General features: G+C 41.1%; 2 protein-coding genes across 3 annotated transcripts in view; one reads left to right on the forward strand and one right to left on the reverse strand.

Annotated features, from left to right (window-relative positions):
* On the reverse strand, nucleotides 1-18639 carry LOC135255212 (semaphorin-7A-like). 2 transcript variants are annotated; one of them, XM_064336069.1, is made up of 14 exons: nucleotides 18463-18639; nucleotides 10668-10794; nucleotides 10296-10349; nucleotides 10093-10191; nucleotides 9881-9977; nucleotides 9608-9712; nucleotides 7684-7814; nucleotides 5520-5698; nucleotides 4869-4944; nucleotides 4402-4603; nucleotides 3428-3543; nucleotides 2758-2909; nucleotides 1883-1938; nucleotides 1-1137 (listed from the first exon to the last, which is right to left on the reverse strand). In XM_064336069.1, exons 1-14 carry the CDS (start codon nucleotides 18561-18563, stop codon nucleotides 611-613), a joined length of 2022 nt encoding a protein of 673 aa, XP_064192139.1. In that variant the 5' UTR covers nucleotides 18564-18639; the 3' UTR covers nucleotides 1-610. The 2 variants fall into 2 exon arrangements, with proteins under 2 accessions (XP_064192139.1, XP_064192138.1); XM_064336068.1 differs by having other exon boundaries at nucleotides 10668-10810; nucleotides 18473-18638.
* The window catches only part of LOC135255214 (synaptotagmin-5), a 27081-nt gene continuing 19761 nt past the window's right edge, over nucleotides 11975-19294 (forward strand). The window contains exons 1-2 of the mRNA XM_064336074.1: nucleotides 11975-12935; nucleotides 16207-16316. The gene's annotated coding sequence lies outside the window, so the exon portion shown is untranslated. The remainder of the gene's footprint in view (nucleotides 12936-16206; nucleotides 16317-19294) is intronic.

Raw genomic sequence — 19294 nt, forward strand, 5'->3', positions numbered from 1 at the left:
CACATCTGAGACATCCTTTATTCAGACATTCTTCTTTGATCTTACATTGTTAGGAATAAAGTGCTGCGTATCCATGTACTTAAATTTATCTGCGACGAATGCAATAAATACTTCCCTAAACATCTTGTGTACAATACTTATATAATCCATCCATTATCTGTACCTGCTTATTTTAGTCAGGGTCGCACAATGTGGACAGGTCACCTACCGCAGGACACACACACCATTCACTCAGTCATACCTATGGTCAATTTAGAGTCTCCAGTTAGCTTACCTGCATGTCTTCAAACCGTGGAAGGAAACCCACGAACATGCAAATTCCACACAGGCCGGATTCGAACACAGGACCTTTTTGACAGTGCTACCCACTGCACCATCGTGTAATGAAATATATTAATTACATTATATATATATATATATATTAATATTATATATATACAATGATATGCGTACATTCGTTTTGTTTTCATATATAGGAAAATTCTAAACCAAGGCAAATATAAACTAAAATACAATGGCAACTTTTATCACTGATCTCCAAAAACGGAATTAGATTGTATAGACTGAATGTTTTACAGGTGTGTGTGTGTTAGACTGAATAAACTAATTTTCAAATCAAGCTTTTGCTATGGACTGGATTACATTCAAACTTTGACTCAAAGTTTACATTCAAAGTCCCGGTGACCCGTGCTGACTGCACTGGGACTGGAAGATGTGCAGGTTCCTCAGTGATGCTGAATGGAGCCTGGGATGTGCCGCAGCGGAAGAAGAACGGGGATTGCGCCCACCAGACCAGCAGCGGTAACAGCAGGAGGCACGGCAGGAGGCACACCAGGGCCAGGAGAGATGGGGTGGGGCCTGGGGCCCTGCTCTCCAGCTGGTGACGGGCGAGCGTCTTCCTGTAGCCCCGCTCCACGGACACGCACTCGTAGCAGCCGCCCAGATCGGGCGTCATGCGTTCGATGAGCAGCAGGCAGGAGCCCTCCGCCACCTGGCACTCCCTCGACACGCCGTTGTGGAGCCAGTGGTACTGGGCGTGGCTGGAGAACATGGGGCATCTCAGGAAGTACTTTGACTCCGGTGGGACATCCAGCGTGGGACAATCAGCGTCACTCTCCGAGGGCCTCTCGGGAATATCTGAAAGAACATGGGGAGACCGGATGTTAAGAAAAAAGGCCAAACCCAATTTATGAGGCTTGCAGCCAAGCTTTTTCATCATTAGCAACGCCGCTGGCAGTTTTCTATTGCAGAGGTTTGGTCCCACCCCTTGCGCAATCATCCGATGAGTTCACGGGATGTTTTACAATAGCGCTCTGAGGAAAGCCTACCCACCATGGTGTGGCAATAAAACTGTACCTTGCAAAGTACACAGTGTTTCAGGAACTTTTATTTCTATTTGAGTATTCATCCTCTACAAGCACCTGGCTACTTTCACAGCGTGAATCACAAATTTAAATATTTATTAACTGATGTTTTCGCAGCCTGTGACTAAAGAGATACACACAAGGTTAATCCACGTGGTTTTCAACCTTTGGCATCTTTGCCTTTGCTATTTAATTCTTTCTGTTCTCACAAGTGGGGCAACACTGGTCACAAGAAAATATATATAATTATGAAACTGACCCTGGACTGGAGTATGTGCTAAAACAATATATGTCGACTCATGGGGTAATTTAACCTACTGTCTGAAGTGTGACATTGTTTCTTGCCTTACATTCAAATGACGTTAATAAACACCACTTCCAGTCTGAATGAGGGTGAGGGACAACCTAATCATTTTGAATTTTTTTAGTGAAGTTACCCAGTCATACCAAGGGTCACAGAGTCTACACTTCCTGAAATGGAAAAATAAACCTGCAAACGTATGAGAAGGCCTTCTTACCTTTGTCTTGTCTGCACACAGAAACATTTCCATGCTCCACATCCTGAATTGTGTTTCTGTTTGTTAAAAAAACACAACTGGTCAGCTTGCACTGACTAAGGTGTGTAGGAGGACTGAGGTGAGGTGGGGTGTCTGATAAAAGGTGTGGAAATAAAGGTGACACTTCTCTCACTATGTAGGCGTGTGGAGGTGTTGGTTAAAAGGAAGTCATACGCTTGGTGGTCTAAGCTAACACCATGGTTGAGAGCTCAGCTTCTGAACTCTGTTTACTTTCACTACATACCCACAGCATGAGGCACAACTTATTTTTTAAATAAAGATTTAGTTTTGCTGCAGTTTGCCAGGATTGTTTGGGTTTTTTTCAGTTCTATTTTTTACATTTTAGAAAAGTTCTGCTTATGTTTTAATAGACCTTATACAGGTATGCATGGTATGTCACAATGAATGCAGATTAACTTTTTTTTAGTTGTATTGCTTAAACGCTCATATTTCAGGGTGTACATTCAGTAGACAATAAACGTCTCATTTCAAAGACAAAGGCTTTATGTTTCCGAGCCCTTCTACAATCTGGCTGCTTTATTAGGTACACCTATCTAGTATTGAGTACGACCCCAATGGAATAAACCAAAGTCACCGTCAGGTACGTGAAAGCAGCTTGAGATGAGCTTGTTTGCAGCTGATGTTTTGAATATTACTTTTTCTCGATCCTTTCTGGGGGCGGGGAAACAAATTGCTGTAGCGGGAAAGCTATGTAAATAAAGTTGTAAAAAAAGCTCCACACCTTCTGCCCCCCCTAGTGAAAGGGGAAGTACCTGGCAGAAGGGGAAGTACCAGGACTCAATGGTGAAGGGGCAGAACGTGAAGTCGTGAAGTACCTAGACTCGGCAGTTGCTGCGCAGTGAGTGCCATTCCAGCTGCAGTAGGGGTCTCTGGCCAGGACACAATCCTCGCACTGCTCGCCGTACCTCTGGCACCCATTCAGATCCACCTCCACCACCTCACTGCTGGAACTCACATACAGTCTCTTCTGTAGGGTAATAAGAAAGATTTTAATCCATGATGGTTACCACAACAATGATGATGGTGATGGTGATGGTGATGATAAGCCAGGGGCCAACCTAGTTTTTGCTCCAATTTACATCAAGATCAATTCATGTTGAGAACAAATGTTTAAGCTCTTCCATATAATGTTGGTTTTAACACTGTACACAAGTTTGACTTGCCCTTTGCCCTTTGTTTTGTTTGTAAGCCACCAATGGATTAGTTTCAAGGTGTCCAGTTTCAGCTTTCATGAGTTCAGTTATTTCACTTCCATACAGCTCATTACCGAAAAAGGAAGCATCACTCATCTGACATTCATTGCTTCCTTATATATTTATGTCTAATAAAGACTAATATTTTGCTAGTTTCAATAATTGCAGTTAAGACTGTGTGTAAACTCAGCATACATGTGGGTTTTAGAACCCCAACTGGCCTGCTGCGTCAGTGTACCATACTCCTGTGCAGAGGAAGAGATGTGGCTTTCTTTGGTAACCAGGGACATACTGTGAAGGGCTGCAGCAGCATGTTCTGGATGTAGTGCCTGCTCGAAAATGGATGCAGCTCAGCGATGATGAAGGGCTCTCCGGCATGCTCCAGAACCTTGTGCACACTGCCACTCTCTGTCTCAATGAACACAAGCATGCATGCACACACACATGCACACGCAAACATAAGCATGCACATTCAGACAAACATGCACACACACCACACACAGACAGCTGATGAGACAATTGTGACACTTGAGTCTATAGTTACATGGAAATAGTGTGCAAAATAGGAAACTATTTTGCTGCAAGAGGAACTTCCTACATCCTCACTGAGCAAGTTGACCCTGAAAGAATTGAGGAAATATTGGGTAGCATTGCTTTGGAATACATCTTATTTAATTTCGGTGAGGCAAGATAGCCTATATTGTTTGTAGTACCGTAACTTGGCGTCATTTTGATATCAATACTTTTAATGGCAGGCCTGGATTTTGGCAGTCTGAATGAATGAGTTATAGATGGTGTATGTCTTGTATGTGTGAGTAACTTGGCATTTTTGTACGTTGAAAACGTGTTTTTTATGAGATGGTATTTACTTATTAGCAAATAGTCTTCACCTCAAAGTGGTGCTGCTGCTTATGCTAATTAAACTACTGCTTGTCTTCAGCTTGTTGGTAAAGCACTCAAGAATACAGTGCGTGTGAAAGATGTGGGGAAGCATGTACAATTATAATTTTCTGTTTGTTTCAATTCAACAGTTACCCAAGTCATTTAAGATGCTATCTGGTGAGGGTGACAAATAACTCCCAAAATTGCACCTGAATCTCAAGTAGACCACAGGACTGCAGTACTGTCGTAGCCTTTTAAATGTATGATTTGCCTTCGACTTGGGTGAAAAAAGGAGGCTTTTTCAAGATTTCATTATTTCATTATTTTCAAGAACGTTATGGAAAAATGGCTGCAATAGACAAAGACACCGACTGAGATACTAACCCAGAGAGAGAAAGAGTACGTTGTAATATATCCGGCCATGACCACCGCCTTGCACTCTGTCCACTCGGATATGCCGGTAGTCATAGCGACTGACCATGAGGGGGCCACCGCCTTTCACAGGCAACACCGAATTCTTCACATTTGGGTTGTCCTTTATTTTCCTCAAGACATCAGACCCCAGTTTTGTACTGTCCTCAACACACTGGTGAAGTTACACAGAGAGACATGTCACATGCTCAAACAGTCAATCCAGGAAACCTTTTTCACACACATTTTCACCTGAAAACCATCAGGACCATTTGTTCCATTCAATGTCAATTTAAGACCAGGCAGTATTTCATACTAAATACATAATCTGTGGATGAGACCTCCATCACATACATATGAACAACATGTAAACACCCAGTCTTGAGAGCAGCATCATAACTGCAGTAAAAAATTAAAAAGACTCAAAAGCATGTTCATACCTCCCCTTTGACGTCAGAAGATTTGAAGACGTTATCAATGTCAGCCATTGTATATACACACACTGCTGTCATATCCCTGCAGACACACACACACACACAAATACACGTGTAAGTGTACATTTGGCGGGGACACAAGACTGGGACGTGCATTGTGAGGGCATGGTCTTCCTGATGATCTACCAGCAAAATATCAGAAGAATACACAGGCGCACAAGCACACACCGGTCAGCTGCTCGCTCTTCACAATGCTTGTCACAGTGAGGGATGAGGAGCGACCTTGCACAGAAACCCATCTGTGTCTGAATATCAGTTGCATAAACAGACATTTTGTTTACTGGTAATAAACACCTGTTTCATAAAGAGGAATTTGAATGTTTTACATGTTCTTACCCCCAAACTTTTAAAGCTACCAAACCATTATAACTATTCTTAATTCATCCAATCTGTCCTTCCTTGTGTTGTCATCTAGCTACATTTCCAGTTTCACCTATTAAATACCCACTGACAACTGTGGTTGTATTTCCTGCTTTTATGAGTCATAGTGATCGTTGCAATTGCTGACCTCTGGTATATATTTACACCAAGTATTATTTTTACATTTCCTAAGAACAGAAAGAAAACAACTGAAGGGCGGTTGTAGTGATCTCATACCAGCTGTTCTTGAAGAGTCCATACACCCTCCTCTCCTCCCAATTGGCCTCCTGCGAGACAGTCACATCCACAAGCTGGTCGAAGAAAAGCATCCTGTCATGGATTCCACATAACAGCCGGGCGCTCAACCGGGAAGTCCAGGCCTTCTGCAGGAACATCTTTGACCCGCCCAAGTCTGCCTAGCAACGAAGGAAACAAAAAGTCAGTCCACACCGTTTGGCACAGTCCAGTCGTAGAAGTCTTAAGTTCAGGACTAAAATGAACAAATACATTTTACTTGACCCACTTGTAATTAAAATACAGACAAATGCTCAAATATGGTAATATTGAACATTTAATCAAATTCCAAAACAACTGTATGATGACTGTATGTATTGTATTTACTGCGTTGTAGTGCAGTGCATGAAATCGGTCAGTGTTGTGCATGAACGCGCTAAAAGAGCGGTGTTCATCGAACGTGCTCATATTTCTGGTGAACGTGAACTGAACGTATCTTTTGCAACTAGTGAACGTGAGCGTCGTTAACTCTAGCGAGAGTTAACGACGCTCACGTACTGCTTACCATAGACATATATACATTTGTTCATAAAAGTGTTTCAAATATTCATATGAACTGGCTTCAGCAGCACTTGTAGCTGCGTTGCTAAAATTAGAGCCGGTTTCACTAGCCATGCTGGCATGCCGGTTGCCGTAAATCCTAGTCGGGTGCCGTAAGCAGCACAGACATAACATTTCTCATAGAAAACACACTTCACAGCAGTGCTGATAAAACTAACAAGAAGTAAGTGCTAGTGTGTTGTTAGCCTTTACGGATCCCCGTATGAGGTTTATATGATATAGCTAGCATAAGCACTAACCTATAAAATTTGCTTTTCAACGGTAGCTGGTTAGTCGAACGATACGGTCAACGGCAGCGAAAATTTCTGTTGCACCGTCAATAAACAGCAGAAGTCCCACAGGATGGATCATAGCACATCTTTCATCTAGCGACTGTAATGAAGCCATGGGTGGAGCCTGTACCAGCTCGCTTGGAAGCATATGAATATTTTTTTTATGTTTTTGAACTTCTGCATAATTTGGTTCATGCAGGCTAAATAAAATTTCCATTGCATCTACAGTATACCTTTACTGCACCTCTTTTTTCACTTTCTGCATAATATGACATATTTTTTAAGTGGTAAAACATATACTCACATTGTTTTTTCTTGGCTTTTAAAAGTAATCTTGATTCTATAGTAGGCTAGTATGCAGTAATTCATTTAGTTTGGGAAGTGGGCAGTGGCAATGATTGGGGGCTTGGGGTGGATGGGCAGGAGGAGGTTTTACTGAAAAAGAATAGAATAGAATTTAAAAAACGGAAGAAATGAACGTGAACTAGTTCATTTTTGGGACTGTGAACTTAGTTCAAAATTCAAAATTGTGAACTATGAACGTGAACTAGTTCATTTTAATCTGTGTGAACTGAACTTTGAGCTTGCTCTTGTGAAGTGTGAACTTGCACAACACTGAAATTGGCGTCATATTACTGGCCAGTGTGAACATCAACAGGACGTACATATAATATCACTCAGATGGTATGACCTAATTATGGGTACACAGCCATGGGCACCCAATTGGTAAAAAAAGAAATAAGAAAAATATGACCCAGTATTGGACCACAAATGGGTCCCAACCTACAGTTTGGGAACAGCTGGTCTGGGGAATTCCAGGCAGTGACATTCACAGTCTTGGGGACCATTTGACTCCCTTGCCCTTCATTTCCAAAGCAGTTGAGTTAGCAGAAGCCCAGACTGAGAGTGGGCTCAGACTGGTATAAGAAACATGAGGTTTGCGCTGTTCCTTAATATCTGCTTTTACTCTGTTTGTAGACTACCAAAGCAAAATTTGCTTGTTCGATTTTCTGGACACATTTCAGTAAATGTGTTTTCTAGCATGTCAAGCCACTGCATGTACGCTGCATATACTTTAACAACTACAACTACAGAACAGGCAAAAAAAGCTTGATTTCAGTGGTGTGAATGAAAATTGTATTATTCACAGTAATACCATTTATAGTATTATTTTCTTATTTTTTATATGTACCTCAACCCATCCCATGACCCACCAGTGGGTCCAGACCCATGGTTTGGAACGTTGAGGTTGGTGAGGTGAGAGGGGCGTTTACCTTGCAGACCTGGGTGACCCACGTGGTCCAGGAGCTAGCTTCCAAACTCTTCTGCATCAGGAAAGTGTAGACCCTGTCCTGCAGCTGATCCTCTCTGGGCCCACTGAACGCCATGCTCACATACCTCTGTTCTGAATGACACGGCCCAGGGAAGACAAATCACCCTACAGCAGTCTCAGATGACGTACCAATAAGTTTAAAACTTAGCAAAAATGATATGGTCTCAAAGTGCTTTCAGTGATGCTGGAAGCTCATCTTAACCACCACCCATGTGCAGCACCCACCGAGCATACGGCCATAAAGCAAAACAACTTAAAAAAACAGTTATTTAGATGTAGCACTGTTTTTGCTCCTGCGTGGAGCACATAGTTCAGGCACTTTGAAGAAATGTCCATAGACTACAGGTGTACATTACCAACAGGAATGGGTTTAAAGTCTCAGCTTGAAGTTTGTGTGGTGAATCATTGTCCATCATTCAAGTACTATTTAGTAGGGTGCTGGATTGTCACATGGAGTAGCCTATTCTTTTGCTGCTTCCAATGATAGTGGAAGCAATGATACAATGATAGTGATTGTATTTGTTTCCTATTTAGTCTCTGTTTTAAGGTGTAGCGGCAGTCGTAGTGGCGGCTTCTGTCCAACAGAAATACTTACGCTAAAGCAAGGGAATCTAACTGCCAAAGGCCTACGAGGAAGGTCAATTGCACCGCACCCTTACAAACTTATGCGATTGCTAATACTGAGTGTTCTCTCCCCATTCACGTCCCACCCTCATTGGCCCCCGCTGCACTGCTAACCTTCTCAACCCTCTGCAGTCTCCCCATGACTGTGTCATGATCGCACGGAACAGCCAGTCCGCTGCCCAGAGGGTAGACTTCATCTCAGCCTATTCCTCTCTCCTCTCTCTCCCCTTCCTTGCCCTTCCCCCCGGACAACGCTGCAATCCCTGCAGTTTTTCCCTACAATGCCCTCTCTACTAAAACCCACCTGGCTGTATTGTTGTGTGGACTCAACTGCCACTCACTCATCTTATACACCGAAAGGCTGCGCTAGACCTTGTCTGACCCCTGCCCGTTATGAGGAACTGTTCCTCCAACAATCTCACATTGACCACTCTCCATCAGTCTGACTGCCACTTAGTATCTTTCTCCCTCCCTCTCTTCTCAAAACCACCCAAACCACTGCCGCTGTCTTCTGTTATCTCCAAAACCACTCAAATATTTCTCTCATCTCTAGGCTCTACTGATGCTGTATCACATTCTCACTTTCTTCTCTCTCTTCAGACTTTGGCTCCTTATCCTCTCTTGTTTCCAGACCAATCTGACCATCCTCCCCAGTACATGGCTGTCTCATGCCCTTCAAGTGGAAGACCAAACTACAAACAACAGAAAGGAAACTGCACACATCCAGGGCCACTGCTGCCCTGTCCAGGAACTACTCCCTGCCGAATGCATTTCTGTTAGCGGTGACCTCTGTTAAAGGAAAATTTTATCAAATAAAATTTCCAAACTTCTTTTGTAACTCTCGCAAGAAGCAAACCCCCCATTGTCAACCTCCACATTCCCTCACTGCGGAAGACTTTGTCTTCTGCTTTGAGGAGAGAGTCTGTGACATCCACCAGCCCCTCAAGATGGCTAAATCTCCCTGCCCCCTCATTATATTCTAAAGCCGTTCCCTTTTCCTCTCCCACCCTTTTCCACTCATCTCTCCTCCAGTCCATCACTCATGACATCCTTCTGTTTACTTCCTCTCTGGATAACCCACCCTGTCTATAGGCTGTTTCGCCTCATCCATCAAGCAAGCTCCGGTTACGTCCTTGCAGAAGAAACTGACTCATGATTCCAAAGACAAAATCTCCTGTTCAGCTCCCTACACTTTTATGTTTTTGGTTCTTACAACCACTTATTAAAGCAATTCCTTTTACCATTCTTGTCGATATCTGGCCAGATATCGGCCTTTGGCCCAATCCTGCGCAGTGCCACCAAATTGTCCTTCACGTCTGTATTCACAGCAGCGTACACATCACCCTCTGACAGACAAAGAAACAGACATTGGTTACAACACAAGCCATGCTCACACATAGACTGGTGGTAGATCTTTGTCATTCAGTTCCAAAGGTTGAAATCAAGAGTCTCCATCCATTTAAATGAGCTGTGAAAGACCAGGTTGACACTCTTTCCTTAAGTAACTGACTCACCAAGATAGAGGGAGGGAGCCCGCTCAGTCGCATTTAACGGGGCGATTCCTCGAGCTCTAATGCCCCCAGAGCAATTCATCTCAAGCCTCTCTGTAGACTGAGTTGAAAATAACAATATTAGCGAAAGATCGGGCACGGTTTCTATGAGCACAGCAGCAAACGTCAAAATTCACCAGAGCCAAAGAATGAAAAATGAATATGGTGTAACTGACCATGAAGCAACACTTCGGCTCTTTTCCATTGGATCCACACACAAACAGCAATTTGGCATTGGCACTGTGTAGCGTGGTAATATCATACTCATAGTTGGACTGAAATCATATGAAACAAACAATTAACCAACCATGGATCTTGTAACGATACCCACTCTGGTGTTTACCCAATTTTCCAGAGTATTTATTTTTCAAACACTTACAGGGGTTGTTGGCTTTGAATTACTTGTTTTCCTTTCCAACACAGGAAAGGTAACCTGCAGTACAATATGGCAAGAGAAAAAATTGTTAGAAAAATTGTCTGCATAATTTCGGAATTATTTCTGATTCCATGATGTGCAACAGACATACTGAGTACCTTGAACAACATCACCTTCATTTTCTTAATTCAAACAATTGATCCAAGTGTGTTGCTATGGAGAATGGACCTCAGAGTGAACAAAAAACTCAGCACTCAGAATCGTCAATGAACCTGCATGTGTCTTAGTGCACACAGAACTTATGCCAGGCTGGGGGAATATGAAATGCACAGGTCACGTGTCCAAGGTTGAATCAAAGCAATATAAAAAGCCTACCTCCTTAGATGAATCAGGTCTGTTGAAGTCAATGTACCAAAGTCTGCCATGGCCCCCAACAAAGATACTGTTGTTATGAGGACCCAGAAGAAGTTCTATACGTCTGTTATTACCAGACAAAGGGTACCTCTTGATGGGGACATCTAGGGACAGAGCAGAGCATGTTAAAATGGTAAGATTCATTATTCATTTATATTTATTTTGACGCGTAAGTGAATTTGAGTACTAATCTCCTGTTTTCAGCCTATAGCCAAATATAGCCACAACATTTCAGCCCTACGTGATATCGCATATTTTTACAGAAGCCGGAGTTGAGTAAAAAAAAAAAAAATGTTACCACTGATAACTTGCTGCAAGAAGCTAATAAATACAACGGCCACTAGCTTCCAAAACTCTAATTCAGCAGAGAGCATTGAGGCTGCAAGGGTAGTTTTTTCATAAGTAAACTACTCTGAAAATGTAGTTGGACAAACTACCAATTACTTCACACTGAAAGACAGCCAACTACAGCTGAACTACAGCCAAGCTACCATAAAGAGAAATGTAGCTTGCTGAAATACAATCAATCAAAAATGGTAGTTTAAACTACTTCGTACAAAAAATATCAAGAAATGATTGTTTCCCCAGACATCATGCGCATGTGAGCAATGTCTTCTTTTTTTGCCGGAAGAACCATAGCGCAGTGGGGAGAACCAGTAATGTATGACAATCGGCAGTTGACTGTTGGCAGCTATAGTGGGAGTGGAGTGGTTCTTGTATATCTCGATGGAGTGGAGTGCTTCTCAACAACCATTAATAGAAGGAAATGAGATAGAGTGCTTTATGTTATGCTTATTTTGTTTGGATCTGGCAAGGGTCAGCGGTACCTCAGGCAAAGCATGATAAGTATTATTATAACTTCCAAATTGTTTTTGGTTTGTTTTGCAATAAAGTGAAAGTGTGTCACTCAGATCGCAGTGAGGAAAGAAAAAGTGGATTAAGTTGCTGCTATATAACGAAACAAATGCGCACAACGTTTTTCTTTGTAACAGGTTTACTAGGAAGAAACAGAACCTTTAACAGGAATTGAGTAACTGTTCTGCTGGCCACTCTGCTGACAATGCGAGCTGAGCCAGAACCCTCTAACCTTTCCCCTTCTTATTCATAGGTGTCCCTATGAAGATTCCAGGGGTGACATGTGGTGAAGAACTGAGTTGGAGATGCTTTAACTAATTATTGTATGAGTTTAACTGAAACGTTTAGGTCTCTCTGCAGATATCAAGACCAAGAAGATGGATTTTAAAAAATCCTTTGAAATATGTTGTTTGACCGTTTTAAATTCTGTTTTTGACTGATATTATGTGGTTTTAACCTCTTTATTTTAATACAGACCATGCTGAAGAAGAATGCCTTTATCACCACATAGTGACAGTGACTCTGGTGATGACAGTGACTACAATCATTTTTGGGTTGTACAGATACAGGGAATTGACGGACCTGAGCTTGTTGGCACACTAGTACTGTTTAGAGCAGGAGTACAACCAGGCATTGCGAGCAAATAGTCTGCCTTTCTCGGTTTAAAACATGTCTGCAGTTCCAAATAGGCCAGCTAAAATTCACCCAGTTCTGCTGCTGACATGGGGAATTGTCATACTACCCTTTTCAATGCCTCGATGGCATTAACGGTACCCAAGACAGAGGTGGATTGCATGACAATAATCAAAATTATCAATTGAATCATTTTCACCAAATAACTAAGAAATACACAGAGGAATTAAGCATTTCTGACTGTTGGGTTTCTGTTCTGCAACCACACAGAGTGGCAGGGGGAGTGGAAATTATGCCCATCTCACTAGACTGGTGTTCCTATGTCACTTATACAACAAGTGTTGAACTTTGCCCGCACACGAACCCAGACATTAAACTAGTAATCTGTGAACTGCAAGTTGAACCTCATGGGTGTGAAACAATTACAGTTATTCTGTTGTACCAGAGAACAATACTAACATGCAATGTTATAGTTACATTCCTAACAATGGAGATGAGATTAATAACTTTGCAGAAAGAGGTAGTGAGAATTCATCAAACTCCTTTTCTGATGTGGGATTTGTTCAGGTGGTTGGAAAATGGCCTGGGAGGGATCAGCACTGTTATTGTGCATGGACTCTTGACAATGTGTTTCATACTTACACAGGAATGGCCAGAAACACCACAAGATAGAGATCTAAACCACAGATCGCAGAAGATGGTTGACGACTGAGTGTGTGTTGTGACTCACTCCAATGACGGGTAAGATCTCCAAAGAGAGACAACCTAAGGCAGGGGTGGTCGCTGAGTAATTGGGATGGCAGGTATGCCATCCTGCCAAGTTACGCCTTGGCGGGGGCATACCCCATACCCGTACAGCACAGAGTTTGGCACTTTTCAGGGTTCCCCACAGAAATAACCTCAACAGCCACAGACACTCAGCCCTTAAAAACATTAAATTCTGTACATTCTGACCCCATTTCAACAGACAGATTTCATAAACAACTTCACATGTCCACACAATAAAGCCCCAAACTAAGGGGATTTTGCGTTTTCTCCTTCTCCTTCTTCTTCTTATTTTTCCTGCCGCCTATCCCACTAACAACGTCTCCCCACTGGACATTGTATCGACACCAGCCAAATCTTCACCTACACAACCCAATCAAAAACTTGCATACACACGCAAAATACCCATACCTTTTTACTCTGAAACATTTCCAGTTTAACCAGCTAGTGTGCCTGTGGCCTAGTGGGCAAGATTACAATCTTGGAAATATGGGGTCCTAGGTTCAAGCCCAGCTAGGAACATGATTCTTTAACCTGCTTTTACCCTCACTAATAATTGTCTACTACTTCTCAATTGCACCATATCTACCCACGGTTCACCGAATGTATACACTGCATTATGACATATCGTCTGCACGTTCAGTTATTAACCAGCTACGATATTGTAAAGCCATATGGATTCAACGAGAGCTCTTCTGTGCTTGCTGGCCTATGTTCTTCTTTAAAACCACGGACAGGTTTGCTAATGATATTTCACACATTGCATAGCTATGTCATGGTGCTGCACTAACAAAGTCACAGACTGGTAAATCTCTGGTTGAATGATTGAATCCCGCCTCGCCCTCAGGCAGATAATTTCCTCTTTTAAACGTTTTCTTACGCTTTATTATATTTATTATTTATTTATATTTGCTTTACCAAAACTCACTCACAGCCACCCATATGCATTTCATGATGGCAAATGTATTCCTTTTATTTAAAAAAAGTTACACCAGTTCACCACTGTGCCATTTCTACTAACTATATTTCTTCACTTGGCTACCGTACAAAACCTTCTTATCAGCAAACGCCACGTTTCTACATTCATGTTACCTCGCCCTGTTCTCTATCTAGCCACATAAAAACAATTACTACGTATGTACGTTCTGCAACTCCCCATTAAAACATTACATTTAAAACCATGGCTCACTCAATTATAACTATTAGTACTGAACATGAGAAAAGCACAGGAGTTCAATAAATTTCACACGTTACTTACCCCTCCACTTTAATGACTACTGCTTTATACAGACTGTTATATATACCGTTCGATAAGGAAACTAAGCTCACTCATGGTCACTTCATCTACTTCGCACTATAGTCTGTGATCATGTCAACCCATTCTGCTAAAAACATATTGTTTCAACTACGCGATTTCATAATTTCTCCTAATTTCTCTCACACTGTTGTTATTTTCTCATATGCAAAGCCTGCTGGGACATATGCGTCTGTTCCTATTCTCCACTATCAAGTTTTCCAGTTCTAGCTTAGCAAAACAGCGAAGAGGATTCCTACCTGCAGATAAGCCTATCAAAATGCCTTATAAACCTTACAAACACTAAAAGTGCATCTCCACAAAATAACAGACAATGGAGCAGGACAGAAGGGTATACAAGTTGCGCCCTAGGGAGCTCTAGTTCTACGGGCTTGCTGATTCTTTTGTCAATCAAGGCTCGTTGGATAGCCGTCAAATCTGTGAGTACATACACTGGCCATATTTCACCTGCGTTTCTGATGCGTTTACACTTGTTTTACATATATAGCAAACCGAAACTGCTAAACGGTACACGCTCATCAGACTGTACAAATTCACACAAGGATAGCCAAAATACACAACCGTTTCTTACACGGTCACTTCGCATTTCTCACTCTCATAATAAAACGCTTTGCAAAAAGAAATGATATCTAATAAAAAACACGTTTTCAACGTACAAAAATGCCAAGTTACTCACACATACAAGACATACACCGTCTATAACTCATTCATTCAGCCAGCCAAAATCCATGCCTGCCATTAAAATTATTGATATCAAAATGACGCCAAGTTACGGTACTACAAACAATATAGGCTATCTTGCCTCACTGTACTACCCAATATTTCCTCAATTCTTTCAAGTCACTTGGCCCTGTGTTTTGTAATCTTACCTATTTTACAATGTCATGCATTTGTGTCAGATCAAAGTGTCAAAAAAATTTGGAATTTCCTCATGGAACACATTGAAATTCATGTAGAAAACTGCTGGTGAGTCACTACAGGAAGCATATTTCTCCATATTTCTATACTTGCTTCTGAACTGAATTTCAGTAAATGTACAAGTGATTGTATATTTGCCACGTACAATAAATACTGTATGTAAAATACATATTGTACATCCATACATAGAGAACTTCTTTATCCCCATGGGGACATTTCCCTCGCAGCATGTTACATTCACATTTACGAACAGACATACCAAGAAACATACAATCATTCACACAACAGAAAGGCTGGGCAGCGAAATACATACATACCAATACAAATTGGACATATAGATGCCTATTCAATCAATCTTGACTGTGAGAAAGCCATCCACACATACGTTTGGCCTGTCCATGTACTGCATGCTTATACACACAGGGCCAAGTGACTTGAAAAAATTGAGGAAATATTGGGTAGCATTGCTTTGAAGTACATCTTATTTAATTTCGGTGAGGCAAGATAGCCTATATTGTTTGTAGTACCGTAACTTGGCGTCATTTTGATATCAGTACTTTTAATGGCAGGCCTGGATTTTGGCAGTCTGAATGAATGATTGACGTGTAGTTGTAGTGTAGTAGGCATTTGTAGTCAACTGTTATGAGTATAAGTAGTTTCAGTGTCCTTGATAGTACTATGGAGAGTTTCTTATTAAAGACATAGCTCAGGAGGTAAGAGCGGTTGTCTGGCAGTCGGAGGGTTGCTGGTTCAATTCCTGCCCTGGGCATGTCGAAGGGTCCCTGAGCAAGATGCCTAATCCCTAACTGCTCTGGTGAATGAGAGGCATCAATTGTAAAGCGCTATATAAATGCAGTCCATTTACCATTTACCAAGATGTATGTACCCCCCTAAATTCCTAAGACTTGCAGCAAGGCCTCTCAGGCTTCAGGCACTGAACCTCCCAAAGACAAGAAGTCAGGAATATTGTGTGTGTGTGTGTTTTCTTTCGCTCTGTCTCTTATACATTTCTAGGAAGCCAAACTGGTCAGCTAGACCTTTCTGTTATCCTCCCCCTTACCATCCTACCAGGAAGGAACCGGCTATGACTCCATGCTACCCGGGACTCTGAAAGCAACTGACTGGTAACCATTGAATCATTATTTTAAAAGCTAAGAGATCACTGAGTGTTCATTCAGTATTCATGCTGGATGATTACACATAACTAATCATTTACTTTGTTAGATCTTACTATATGCTTATGTATTAACTATGTTCCAATCAAATACAGCAAATATATTTTAACTAAATATTCACAGATGAGTCGGTAGTGTTTCCAGAAGATTATGTGCCCCTATATCTTGACCTGAATTTTAGTGACTTTAACTAGTAGTTGATCTTACGATCAAAAACAAGGGAAATTGTGGATTAATTTAACAGACTTTTTTTGCTAAAGATACATAAAATGCTAGCAGAAATGTCCGATGACCTGCCGACCTTAGGAGGTTGAACGTTCTGCCTGCAATGTAGCCTAATCACAATGGTGTTCCGCATACAAACAAAAAAACAAAATTGGCAACTGGTCTCAATTTAACAATGATTTTAATGAGGAAACTTACAAAATCTGAGTACATACAGCACTGACAGTTCAGCAATGTTACTTTTTACTTTAGAAGTCATAAATTATTATGCTAATTTGCACAGATTTCTGCCTGCATTTAACGCACCACCAAAATCAGTTGGGTCATTATAAAAAATGTATCCACATTGAAGGCATTATTGCACGTTTTATCAGAAGAAAAACTCACTGTGAAATGTTTTAGATGTTAATAGGTTAATAGGTTATATTCATAAGTTCGTATAAAAACGTTCCAGCTGTCAGTGTTGTAAGGGATTTGGAATTTTACAGCCATTTCAGCAGAAAAATGGGATCAAAAAAAAGCAAGAATGGAACCGTACAGACCCACGGCACAACTCACTTCCGCAGACACATTTTAGCTGGCACCACCTGCGCATGCATCCCACTAAACGAAGCACCACCTGCGCATGTGTCCCACAAAACGTCCCTCAAAGGTCATCCGTGAGTGAGTGAGTGACCACAATTTGCCATGCATAGCCCACAGCGCAGGAAAAATAACGGGCCCTCGCTATATTATTCAAAATAACCATAAAGCGTACTTAGAAACTGGGGAGGCTAGGAGGAGCCAGGTGGCTAAGCCTAGGAAGTAACGGGAAACAGCCTCTACAGCGCATGCTTGAGGGCAAAAGCGCTTGCTGCCCATTGATTTCAATGTAGAAATCCAAGGTGATTTAATAACCAAAGAAAAACTCACCGGTCTGTTTTTTGTGATCATACGTGCAGCAGTTTGTGAAACAATGGTTGTTTTGGTCTTGGGCAAATATTTATTAAAATGTGTATATTTTATTATATAATGCATATTTTTCTATCTGCTTTTCATATGAATATTGAAATAAATAACCATTATTTTTGGCACATTAGGCATGAAAAACAAACTGTCAAAATATGGTTTCCGAAAGATCACCAAAAAAGGTTTGACCTCCCAACTTATAATATAGTAGCTTATAGGAGCTTTCTCAGAGTTTCTGTGTTTAAGCAAGAAAAAAAACTTAAAGGCGGCTTGTACGAAACATATCTGGGCTAATCAAAAACAAATTATATGTTAAAAAAAGAAGCTACAGACAGTTTAGTTTAGGGACAGTGGGGCAAAACCTAACACGGGGTAAAATGTAACACTTTTCATGCAGATGCACTGAGCTTAAACAACGTATTTCATGTTAAACCTCTAAGGGTTAAACCAATTAATTGTATAAGAACGTATACAGTTCAGTGGGTTAAACAAGCAAAACTACCATAATTGTCTCCAACTAACGGCGGGAGAGTTCAGTAAATATTTAAGGAGATAAGCCCGCTGTGTATTTCGGTTTTCCGTTCAATTTTAATTGCAAAAAAAGGCTAGCGACTCTGGCTTCATATTAGGCTAATGGTTGTCATTTAACATTAGCTACTCCGTTATAAAATGTGAAGTAGACTGTCTACGCACGAATTCAAGGCAATTTCTAGAACTATCCTAGAACACATTATCTTACGGCGGTTATCGTGTCGTAATTTAATTTCATGTTAATAGAAATGCCACGTAGCCTACATAATATAATTCACACGTAATGTTATTTCCTATCAGTTTTCGTAATGAAATATCAGCAACATTTATACATAACAAAAAAGAACAGCAAAAAAAGAAGTTACTACAAAAAGTTGTATTTCTAGGCTACATGGTATTACCTTTCTCATCAAGCAAGACTCTCGGATTGTTTGAGCTGGCCAGGCAAAAAGAAAAAATGTTTAAGAATAAAAGGCACGGCGAAACAAACATGCTGAATTGAAATTATTCCACCAAATGACCAATGACGTCTTACGGACGCTCTTCTCATTGCTGTTCCGACGACAACCTCTAGCCTATTGATGATTGCAAATGACGAGAAAGAACTTGGTCAATGAAGTTTTGTTTCCAAGATTTTGTGGTTAATTTTTGAGGGAATCAGTTACTTTTTCAGTGCATTATTACCCCCGTATAACTTTCTAAAACTTGTTTTACAATAGTTTAATGTAAATATGTATGTAGCTATATACAAGTGAACTTCAGCCTATTCTCGATGAATGAGATGGCATATATTTATTTATTTGTTTGTTTGTTTACTTTTTTATTCAGTCAGTCTTTTGTGGGTCATGAGAGGAAGGGGGACTTTTTTATTTGTGCGCTGTAATTAGAAAAATCCAGAGTCACTTGTAAGATGCCATTGAAGTACTTGGTCTTGGTGCCGCCTCCCAAACTAACCAGAGATTTTGTTACAATAGAATAGGTTAGGATTGGAAATGAAACATTCAGGAGAAACTGGAATTGGCGTAAAAAACGACGCTGAAGTTCGCTCTCGATTCGCAGCTCCCGATTCGAAATTCCGGCCCACCTTAAATCGGTTGCGTTATATAATTGGACGGTTTCGCGGTCTTCCTTACGGATTTTCAAAGGTTATAATTTGCTTCTAAAAGAGAGATACGGATCAAGAGAGAAATTGAACAAAGGTGGTAATGAGTATAAAAATATAT

The sequence above is a fragment of the Anguilla rostrata genome, chromosome 5 (assembly GCF_018555375.3).
Source record: "Anguilla rostrata isolate EN2019 chromosome 5, ASM1855537v3, whole genome shotgun sequence".
NCBI lineage: Eukaryota > Metazoa > Chordata > Actinopteri > Anguilliformes > Anguillidae > Anguilla > Anguilla rostrata.